Below are 11823 nucleotides of genomic sequence, written 5' to 3' on the forward strand. Positions count from 1 at the left end.
GTTTTTTTTTCATTTTTCTTAACGAACAATTTTTTTTTCAATTAGTTATAAAAACACGTAAACTCAGAAGATGTGGACTGTGACTGCACCATATATCTAGTCAGGAGTGGTGTTGACTGAAAACAGATGATTTGGAGCGATTCGCGCGCCATCTGTTGGTCATTCTCAGGACTTATTGAACTACCCTCGTAGAACTAAAAAATAATTTTAATTTATAATGTGTATTGGTATTTAGGTTCAAGTGCACTGCGTATTAACGTTATTTAGCTTATAAAACAAAAATAATAGTAAAAAAAAGTTCTCGTAAATTCTCGACAAATTCTCGCATTCTCGGTAATATACGGTGACGCTCTCCGTTAACTTCTCAAAAACTTTGTTACGGAGAATGTTCTAAGTCTATGCAGAGGAAGCACTGGAAGTGGTCCGTAGTCATTCTAGATTTACAGGAAGCTCAAAAATCTGAAATCCTTCAATAATTCAGTGTTCTTTATCCTAATATCATGAACACTAGAGTTAAATTTGCTAATACGGAATTGAATGCATTGCATTAAGGTTATTCAATATGCATCCCAGTTCATAATTTATCAATAATGTAATGTAGAAGTCACAAAAATCTGTATGTTAACCCTGACTTGGCACAAATAAATAAATTATTGATTATTTCAACTTAACCATTTTTTTAGAACTTCTTATGAATTTATATTTTAAAGCTACATAGCATATATGGCCAAAAAGGAAAAGTAACAATAGTACAATAATTGAAATGTCCAATAAAAATACAAAAAATGACCACTTTTACAAGTGGGCTTGGGGTGATTTGCACCCCAGTGTGTCAAACAAGGGTTAAATCACATACAGCAGTATTTTACTATAAATACACACATAAATATAATCTTGTACAGCATTTGGAATAATATTTTAATGATTAGTTTTTTTAAATTAATAATATTTCATGTAATATTAACATTTGAAATTTTTTTCATTTTTTCACATATTATTTTATTCCGAAAAAGAACGCCTGAGAAAATTGTGAGTCATTTTATAATAATAATTTGAAGTACTCAATTTTCATATGTTTAAAATGTTTGGAATTTTTAGATATTTGCTTAAAAAATTTTTTTTTAATTGACGCAGAGATTTATAAGGAATTGAAAAGTTTATTATTTTTAGAAATACACCGAGAATGCCTATGATGATATCGTAAACGGAATAAGACAGTCTCAAACAGAAAAAGATGTAATTAACTTCAGAATAGTATATTGTTAGTATATAATTTACAGTTATAAATTAAATATGATGAGTAAATTTATGAATATAAAATAGTGTTAATAATCTGAAGGCAATTATAAAAATGGATTTGGATCTATAGCTGTCAACTACTGTAAATCACTCTGCCCGCCCGGTATGTGAGGCATACATCAGGACAATTATACTATCGCCGCATCACTCTCAACTCGATTTAGGTGCCAAACTAGGCAAAGACAGTGCCTACAATGAAACTGAGAGTCTAGTGCCGTTCGATTGGCAGAGAGAAAGATACCTAATAATTTCGAAACGGAAAAGATCAGTAACAAGGGGCAAAATGTAGCGAAGAATGATGGGAGGAATAATTGTAAGAGAATATTCATGTTTTTAAAAGTTGGAAATTTCACCTTAAAAAGTTTGATAGCTTCATTTTGTAAAGCGTCAGAATTCAGGCTGGTTAATGTACTAGTAATATTTTCTTTTGTATGCAAAAGTAAAGGGTGTCTCCAAAGAACACAACTTGGATCTCCATCAGTTTCCATCAATCTTTGTACCAATTGCTCATATTGAGTCCCTGCGTTGGGCCCACCACCGGAAACAACGGTTAAGTGATAAAGCCAATTGTCTTTATCTTGCTTTTGTGGCATCAGCAAATAAGTCGGGCCCTGATGCGTAGGAAATATCCCAATAGTGCGTTCGTGAAAACATTCTGAATCTCTATCTTCGCTATCACTGTCGGATACATGTTCAACTTCTTCTACGCGAGCATCTCGCATATTTATTTGACCAATTGAATTCTGAAAATAAAAAAGAAAAGGTCAACATATTGTTTTGAAAATTGATTACTTCGATCAAGTTTGATTAGGTCTAATTTTTTACGAAACGACTCAGGTATGTATGTAATTATAATTTTTGATAAGGAATACATCAATTCAGCTCTTACTGATACCTCTGAAACGGGGAAAAAGTAGTGATTTTTAGGAATGGTAAAGTTATAAAACCATACATGTCTAAATATTTTGAAAAGGGGTGTAGCAGGATAAGCATTTGAAAGTCGCCCCTGCCCGAATTTGTCCGAAATTTTTACTCTGAGTTTACTCTTATGTATGATGAAGTTTTATAGAACATCAGATCTGAAAACCAATTTTGGGGGAGTGATGAGGGTGAAAAAAGTCAAAAAACATTTTTTTCTTAAGAAGGGTTGGAGCAAGTTTAATGAGGGGAAAATATCTTATGGGAAGGTTTGAGATGCATCCACCATTTTCGCGTAAAAATAATTTTAATGGTATTGAATAATGTGTCCAAGTTTGAAATCAATTTAAGAGGTAGAACATGATGAGAAAAATTTTTAATCTTCAGCGTCCCGCTTGACGTGCACCACCCGACGTATGGTGGGCTATGTGTATAAGTACACCGTCAGTCTCGACTGTTTACTAATCAAAACACATTAATAGCTGTCCTAATGTCATAAGAGAGCCAACCTATCATCATTATATTATTCTTTATCAGTTTAAATAATAACCAGAAAGTAGAAAAATAATTATGAACGATTGCGAGAATACATTATGTACTTGAGAATTCAAATTGATTCAATATTCACTATTTAAGATGTGACAAAAATATTCCGTGATGTCATGCTAGAAATCATTATCAAGGATGAAAAATTAATAGAGAAAGAGTTTTGCTTTTTAATTCTCGCATAAACCTGATTTGACTACTCACAATATTTTAAGCTGCCTGACGCTTGTACTTGCAATTTTTTTATATTTATCTCAAATACTCTAATAATATGTACATTCGGATGTCACAAAAATGCGTCTTTTGGTTGGTCATCTAATCCAATTAGCATTGACGCGGGCCTCTTCGGTTCCTCATTTAAACATGCGACTAATATTTCTACGAACGAGCCAACATATATTAACCATATATGTATTTCATTTTGAAAATTATTGAAAAGGTGATACCGTGACACACGTTTTCGTGGCATCCGAGTGTATATATTATTAAAATTTTTGAAACGAATATAAAAAGAAATCGCAAGTACAATCGCCAGACAATATGAAATATTGTGAGCTCTCAAATCAGATTCACCCGAGAACCAATTGGAATTCTCGAATACATAATGTATTCTCGCAATCGTTCACAATTATTTTTGTATTTTCTTGTTTTCAAACTCACAAAAAATAATACAATGATACTAAAACAGCTCTATTATGACACTAGAGCAGATTTTGAATTGTTTTAGTCAGTGAAAAGTCGTGACTGCCAGTGTAGACATACGCATACCCCACTATACGGCGGGTGGTGCACTTCACGCGGTACACTGAAGATTGTAAAATTGTTCTTACCCTGTTCTACCTTTTTATTTAATATCAAACTTTGATATATTATTTAAAGCAATTAGAGGTATTTTTACAAAGAAATGGCAGTATAATCTCAAAAGCTTCCCATAAAAAAAATGTTAGAAATTGTTCTTGACCTTTTTTTAAAGTTCATAATTTGTCTAAAATATCCCCCCATCGAAACACATAACATGTTTTGCCCACATAAAAATTTCTAGGCCCTTCTAAAAAAAAAATATTATTGATTTTTATTCTCACCCCCATAACTCAAGCAAATTTTTTTCAGATCTGATCTTTTGGGAAATTTAATCATGCGTAAGTACAAACTCACAGTAAAAATCCCAGACATATTCGAGCGGGGGCAAATTTCAAACGCTTATCATTCTATTCCCTTTCTGAAGCTTATGCATTTTTCAAATTAAACAAAAACTTTCTTGACCCTGGCGGACCGAAGGAACCGAATGGAGCCTCTAGAAAGTACCCGTAAAGACCCCATTCGGTTCCTTTAAAAAATACTAAAAAAAAACATCAAAATCAACTTTTAAATTGTTGAAGTTCGGATTATACGTCGAAATTCCCTGTAAAAGGTCACGGAATAATCGCAATAGTTTTTTTGCAACGGTAAAAATGTTTTAAAAATATAAAGAGTATAACGCCTGTTGACTGTTACACGTCAAACGCATCGCCTGTAAGTTGCAGTAAACAGGCGATATACGTCTCATATTTTTTTTTAAACTTTTTACCGTTGTAAAAAAAAACTATTGCGATTATTCTGTGACCTTCTATGGGGAATTTTAACGTAGAATCCGAATTTCAATAATTTAAAAGTTGATTTTGCTGTTTTTTCGAGTTTTTTAAAAAGGAACCGAATGGGGGCGCAATGGGGTTTTTACGGGTACTTTGTAGACTTTTTCTGACACATGTAATTTTTCAACACTTGTTAAACAAATACCGCATCTCTCTCTGGGTGAATAATATACAATTTTGTAACAGATACATGGAAATCGTGATATTTCGCACATGTAAAGCGAAATAAAAATGCTTTATTCCGACCAAGTATCGGATATGAAGTATCGGAATTCATATTAATGCAATTTATAGAATGTGACCTTAAATATACTCACCGTATCATTCGGGCATTTAAAATAAAGAAACATTTTGCCAATGAGAACGCACCAGCATTTCTTAGCATGACCATTTTTCACTTTTGTGAGCCATCCTTGAATTGTAGGCTTGTTGTCATCCCCATTTAATAACAGCTTGGTGGCATTTCGTTTCTGTATATTTTGCAAAACTCTAATCCACTCTTCCATAGTAGCAATGCAGTCTGCAGTCAAATAATAAGTCTTTTTTCCCGTCGCGATTTCGAAGGTGGCTGCGCCATCAGCTCTATTGATTCTATAAAAAGTACAATATTTTTAAACGATCGATTCTAGTTCTCTATAATATACAGAGTAATTAGTGTTGTGTGCTTCAACCAAATAACCACTTGAAAAACACTATTGGAAAAAGCGGTTAAAGAAACCAATTGTTAAAATAGAGTTAATCCAACAAAAACCGATAAAACGAATGAACGATTATAACAAATAATTAATCATTTGAAGTGTGGTAGTGATTAGTCATTTCACTTGCTGAACTTCACAAATAATGTTCTTTAACTATTATTTTTCTGTTAGTACGAAAATAAATCAACATAGAAATAATAAATATTTATATAAATAAGGCAACTATTGTTACCTTCAACGCTCGCAGCCGCTGCGTCAGGATAACAACGCTAAAAGGCGAACTCTAATCAACACCATGCTCGTAATTTTGTACCTACTACCACATCATCGCAAAAGATTTCAAACATCGTACTTAATTAATTTATAATATCCTCATTACATCAGGCACTTCACTGAGTCCGTGGCTGATGATAAAAATCGGGTACACCAGAAAATCAGTTAAAAAATTAATTAATTTAAATAATAATAAAATATTATGAGCAGTACGAGTATGGCCCACTAAAGCAAGAAATCATGAGACTGTAGCAATTGAAAAATGTTCAAATTCATCCTCTTGTGATTTTAGCCACAGGGAACGTCTATGTGGGGTTGAGGAGTCACCTGGAGAATCTAGAAGTTGACAGAATGATATCTGCAGTCTAAAACGCAGTTTTACTTGACACCTATCGCATAGCGTGTCACTGAAGTTCGAAACGTTTATAAATACTAATGTATAAATGTTTGGAATTACACAACTTTTGTGTGTGTGTTGAATTACCGTAAAAATAGTTGACTATATGATTTTAGACGGTAATAATTCATTATAAAATCAAAATTAATATTTGTGGATGGAATAAAAGTCCGCTCTTGAGCGAAAGTGTTGTTCATTTGACGTCAAAAACATTTTATTAGAAAAAGCTATCCAGTTTTAAGGAAATACAGTGAACTTTTGTGGAATTGAAGAGCCGCAAAACGTAAATATTTTCGAATTTCAAGGCTAAAGGGGCCCCTACCTCTCCCGCGAGTCGTTCGGTTATTTTTGTTAAGCGAAGTTCATCGGCTCTCCCGGCCTTGTATAGATGCGCGCACTGCAAATATGCATACGCATTTGCGCATCATGCATGACAGTTTTTGTCAAGTGTTTTTGTTGATGTGCGACATGACAAATATAAAATTCGCAAATTATGCAAATATGTCGCAGAATAGTAAGTATTGTAGCATGATGTCACCGTCATGTTAGGATAGGTGGAAATTTCTGGAAGGTTCGCGTATTTCTTGGCATGGGACTGCATAGGCCTTTACGGAGAAAATATTTTAAACGTAAAAGTAAGTTATAAGGGTGTGAATAATAATGTTTTTTAAGTGTGTGATGCATTTGCGGAACTCTGTTTTATCCTTTTGTCAGTAGAAGACCTTTTAGTTTCACGAAATACATTAAACTATTCGAAATTTGAGGTTAAAGTACCCGATCTGATACTATACCTCAAATTTAGAATATTTTATTTCGAGACACTGAAAGGTCGTCTGAAAACGTCATGCTAAAATACTTAATTGAAACCAACGAGGGTTTGCCGCTATTCGGGCCTTTTTTTAATTGGTAAGCAGTTAACTCGGGAGAGACCATACATTGACCGCGATGGAAGGTGACGTAAAAACATTGCAATAGGACAGTATTGAGAACTTGAATTAGCTAAGCCTTAAAATAGGTGCACCTTGAAATACGCAAGAGTTGACTGGATATGTGCAAGTTGACGATCTCAAAATTACACCAAACACAGATCGAAGAAGGTTTGGCTGCAGATTCAGACAAAAAAGCGATCTGCAATTTAAATGAAAAATCCAAACTTAGTCCCGAGATACTGAGATTCTAAATTTGGGTGAAAACGGTATTACTTAACAAATTTAAGCAAATCCGGGTAGCTCATCCAAGAATTTTGAGGTTAAAATATGAACCATGTTGATAACCGAATTTTGGTGACGGTTAAAAATCGAATTTTCAATTACTTACAAAAATGAAAACTTGCTTCCGGGATTTGAGTGTGCTTAATAAGGGTAAAATATGCTTGATACAAAAAAAATGATTCTGTAACGGGAAAATCCAAATTTAGTGTGACGGTATTGCACTTCGACAAACCATTTTTTTGCTTAAAGGCTTTTAAAAAGAAAGAAATTATTTCTTTTTTTATAATAATCGATTGTATTTGTAGAAAATATTGATACTGAAGGACAAAAAATTGCTACGCTATAAATACCGACTTTAAACTTTACCTATAATTTAAAGAAAATATTTAGTTTATTACTGTCTTAAAAAATTAGAATTTCAACAAATCGTTTGAGTACAATGTGTGTTTGATTTTTAAAAAAAATTTTCATGCAATAAATCCATTTTCGGAAAAATGTGGATTATCTAGTTGTGTAGTGCCGCCCTTCAAATGATATTAGGAATATTATCCACTAAACACTCCGTTCTCGGATATTCTTTCATTAATCACTTTTATTTAATCTTGGGCAACATAAAAAAGTTTGATCTTAATATTATTATCAGAATACTGTGTTTTTTATCAGTCCACGCACTCTAAAATGAATTCGAAAATTCGGAAAAAATTAGGACTTTCCTCTGAACGTTCAGCTCTTGAATTTTAATTCACTTATTCCTAATACTCGATGTCGGACAATTCCAGCAAAAACTTCATCTCAATATCCTTAGGAGAAGATTGCGTTTTACGAGGACAAATTAGGATCAAACCTTTTCTTGTCTTTTTGGGCATCGAATACCAGTAAGTACCCAAATAAGTTTTTACAACTAGACTTTTAGAGGTAGGTTCGAATTTTTCATGATCTCATGACTTGAGACAGTAAAAAGGTTGCCTAAAAGGCAGGGCACGTATACGGTCCTCACGAAAAGAGGAATTTTGCTCATAACAGCTAATCTTTGTTCATGGTTAAACGAATTTTTATATTTTTATACAATATACAGTATATTTAATCAACTCATTCACAAATTTTCATTTGTATCATAGATGTTTAGCGACGATACTAAAACGTTGTCTATTTTTATATATTACATATTAAAATAAATTTTTTTAAATAAATCTTTTACGGCTGTAGTCGCTGAAGCCTACAGATTCTGAATTGTCAACTTAAAAATAACGCATTTAAAAACTTTTTTTTCATTATTCAATTTTTATCCTTCGCATCTATTAACCATCTCAATTCTAAGTCCAGAGCAGTTCGTCTTGAGACAATTATACGCCGACTTGAAATCACCATACAGACTGACGCAACCAGACATCACCATCTTGAACTCGAAGTTAAGACTATATCAAGTGAAAGCATTTTCATTCGGGAGTCTTCCAATAAGGATATTAGGATAGAACTTTTTTGGTACTTTCTGACATGCAGTAGAAGTAATTAGCAAAAAAAGTTCAAGAACCAAACGATTAGAGATAAGTTAACATTTTTTCCGAATTTTTATGTACATTTTATAGTTCGTGGATAGTTAAAGCGCAGTCTTGCAACAACGGTATTATGATAAATACTTTTTTGGTGTTGCCTAACATTAGATAAAAATAATTAGTGTAAGAAAATCCCAGAACTCGGTTTTAGTAAAAAGTTAGAATTTCTTCAAAATATCAAACCTAGCTTATTTCATTAGAAAAATACAGATGATGTTATGATGAGATCTATAAACTAAGCATTCCTAAAAGGTACCAATCCTCGCAGCATCCTCGTCGACTGAGGATACTGAGAACTAGATTAGAGATTCATGATTTACACGTATTTAAACATCACTGAAAACACGAAAAAAAACTGCCTTAAATAATAGTTTCCAAAGTAAATATACAGTTTATTGGAGTTGTTGCATTACAGACCATGATATAATTAATTATTTCCGCACTTTAGGTAATTATTTCTTTCATTTATTATCACAAATCCGCAACATATAACCGATTTAAAATACTTTATTGAATCGCGTGAGATTACAATGAATCTGCAAACCGTCCCGTTCAATTATTGAAACTGGAAAAATTAAAGTACTATTTTATTGAAGCTACCCTTATAGCGTAGTCAACCCTTGATCAAATTTTGAAGAAATTAAGAAGAATTCTACTTTTAGCCCAACGAAAGCCGGAATTGTGTCTTACCGCAAGCAGTCCCAGATCTACAGGTATGACCGTAAGAAAAAAAATTATTTTTAAAAAGTACCCCTCAAAGGTGGTTGTTACAAACGTTTGAGTACTAAAAATTATTAAAGAAACTAAAAAAAGTGTTTGTCTGGCGGTTTCAACCTACAATTATTCGAAAATTTCACTTGAGGAGTGCTCTTTATGGCTAGATTCGTGTTCAGCATATCCGAATTAGTAAAGCAGACTGCCTTAAAAAGACAGAATTATGAGTAAACATATTGGATAAAAGTTAAATTAAAATACAATCTGACATACATTAAAGAACAAGTAAATCTTTCTGAGATATTCAAAGATTTCTAAACACTTCACAAAGATTCAAAAAGACTGCAAGAAAAGGATAAATTAAACGAAAATCTTACACAAATTTGAGCATAAATAAAAATATTTTAAACGGGTACAAAAATATTTACAAAAATGTTAAATATTTCAAAACTTTTAGGTAGATTTCAGAGATTTTACAAAGATTTCGAAATATTTTACAATCTAAAAACAGGTTACAAAGATTGCAAAATATTTCAAATGTTTTGTACCTATGGTGTAAGCAAGAGAGACCGATAATGAGAAGAAGGAGATTCACTGTCACTTTTATATGTCTCATATATTATTTCATCATGTCGACAAAGCGCATCTGGACCACACAGTCTCTAGATTTTCTCTGTCTACAATGAGATACGTTCGTTAACACACGATGTAAGTGTATTCACCAAGCGTATGAGAAAATGGACTGGAGCTTACGCGCTGCGTCATACGTCAGCAACTTCTCATAGTCGGGTGGTCCAAAAAAACATCAGGTTTGGAATTTCCAAAATATTTATGCACCACTGTATTCCTTTTCAAAAGATAGACTAGTATTTTAATCAAATTTTTATTAATATTTAGAGATGGCGCACAGCATTTTCAGTTGCAACAAAGAACTCTAAAAAAAATTATATTTGAAGCTGTAATTTATGTTCACCATTGCCATTTTGACACTCTTTAGTGACCCACATTTATTCATCTATATTATTTTTTGATTTTAAGCTTAAACTTAACGAAAGTTTACTTTTTCACGAACAAATACTGAAAAGTAGAAAAAATAGCTACATGATAAGAAGGAAAACAACACATTGAAAGTCTAGCTATTTGAGCTTTTTTTTACTTCTGGTGCTTTTCTTGAAACTTTTTTTAAAGAATTACCACCATCATAAATACTTCACAAGTTTAACTACTAGGTGAAAAGAAATAGTTTTGAAAAGGATAGCTAGTCTAAGCTCTTACGCCAGTTCCAGGTTGAAGGCTAGTATAACCATAAATCGTTTGATGACTTTAGACCATAAAGCTACCCTACTAAGAAGATGTCAGGAATTCTAAGCATTTATGATCACTTTTGTTACGTTTCTCGGTAGAAATTGTCAGGAAGTCAGAATTTATGACAAAATGTTCAGAAATCGTCAGAGATTGGGTTCGGAGGATAATCCTTTTATTAGGAGGCCATGAAAGAAGGACATAAAGCCTAATCCATTTATATTTCCAGGTTATTTATATTAATGATTAAATTATATTCACTTATGCATATTCTTTTTTATTTATATTTAATTATTCATATTTATATACTAAATGACTCTGAAGGCGAATCCGAAAAATTGGTTCTTTTTGGCGTATCTCTTTGTCTTTACAAGACACATTATATTTATCCTAATTTTAATTGGTTCAGGAAAATTTTTGAGTATCTGAGATCCTCGAAACCCGTAAATTATCTGTATATGCAACATTGAAAAAAATAGATTTTTAATTGTTAATCCTTTTCGGTTAGCTTACCTGTGTTCCCAGCCGATAAACTACTGATAGTATGCGAATCAGCATATTTTTAGAAATAATCAGACTCTCAGGAATGTTCAGGATTCTCAAAAATTGTCAGAACTTCTGACCATTTGTGATGCTTCCTGCTTCTTTTTTATTCGGGTATGAAAGGCTGGGTTTTAGATAAGTGCCCGGAACAAAACTTGGTCTTCCGATTCAAAACTACTAAACTTTGGCAGCTTTACACCACCTCTAAAAATTAATTCTAAATTTAAAAAAAAACAATGCCATTTTTATGAAAACCCGTTGGTACATAAACATTTCGGAAATTTCAAACCTGATATGTTTTGGACCACTCTAGTATTCCATTGTAGATAGAGATTTTGGTTATACTTCTTCTTGACCCAAAGCATTTGAGAGATTTCAAACGGGTTGATTTTTAGTGCATCTTTTACAAATGCCACATTTTCACATACAAGCCCGCTTGCAGCACTTTTTCGAAAAATGGTCTTGTTAGTTTTTTTTTATTGATTGAAAATATGCTGTATTTTATGCGGCTGGTAACGGGCAACACGTCACCGAATGTATACCCATGATGAACCGAAAACAGGAGCTGCATGTTTCAGGAAGGGTACAGCGGGAGTGGGAGCGTGTAATTTTTTGACAATACTGGAAATCTGGGGTTTACTGACTGCCTGACATTCTGGCGGTTGTATGCTTCATCTGACCTTCCTATTGTTAGAGGATTATAACCGGTTAAGATAAAAAATAATTAAAATATTATTC

The 11823-nt window shown here is 32.8% G+C and overlaps 1 protein-coding gene across 7 annotated transcripts in view; it reads right to left on the reverse strand.

Moving 5' to 3' along the window:
• Window positions 1-11823, reverse strand: part of LOC117175209 (uncharacterized protein CG43867) — a 629535-nt gene that overhangs the window by 121097 nt on the left and 496615 nt on the right. For all 7 annotated transcript variants that reach the window (XM_033364853.1, XM_033364852.1, XM_033364851.1 and 4 more), the window contains 2 exons: window positions 4712-4985; window positions 1653-2042 (listed from right to left, as the gene is read on the reverse strand). In XM_033364853.1, coding sequence (XP_033220744.1) covers window positions 1653-2042; window positions 4712-4985 — 664 coding nt within the window. The remainder of the gene's footprint in view (window positions 1-1652; window positions 2043-4711; window positions 4986-11823) is intronic.

This window comes from Belonocnema kinseyi, chromosome 6 (assembly GCF_010883055.1).
Source record: "Belonocnema kinseyi isolate 2016_QV_RU_SX_M_011 chromosome 6, B_treatae_v1, whole genome shotgun sequence".
NCBI lineage: Eukaryota > Metazoa > Arthropoda > Insecta > Hymenoptera > Cynipidae > Belonocnema > Belonocnema kinseyi.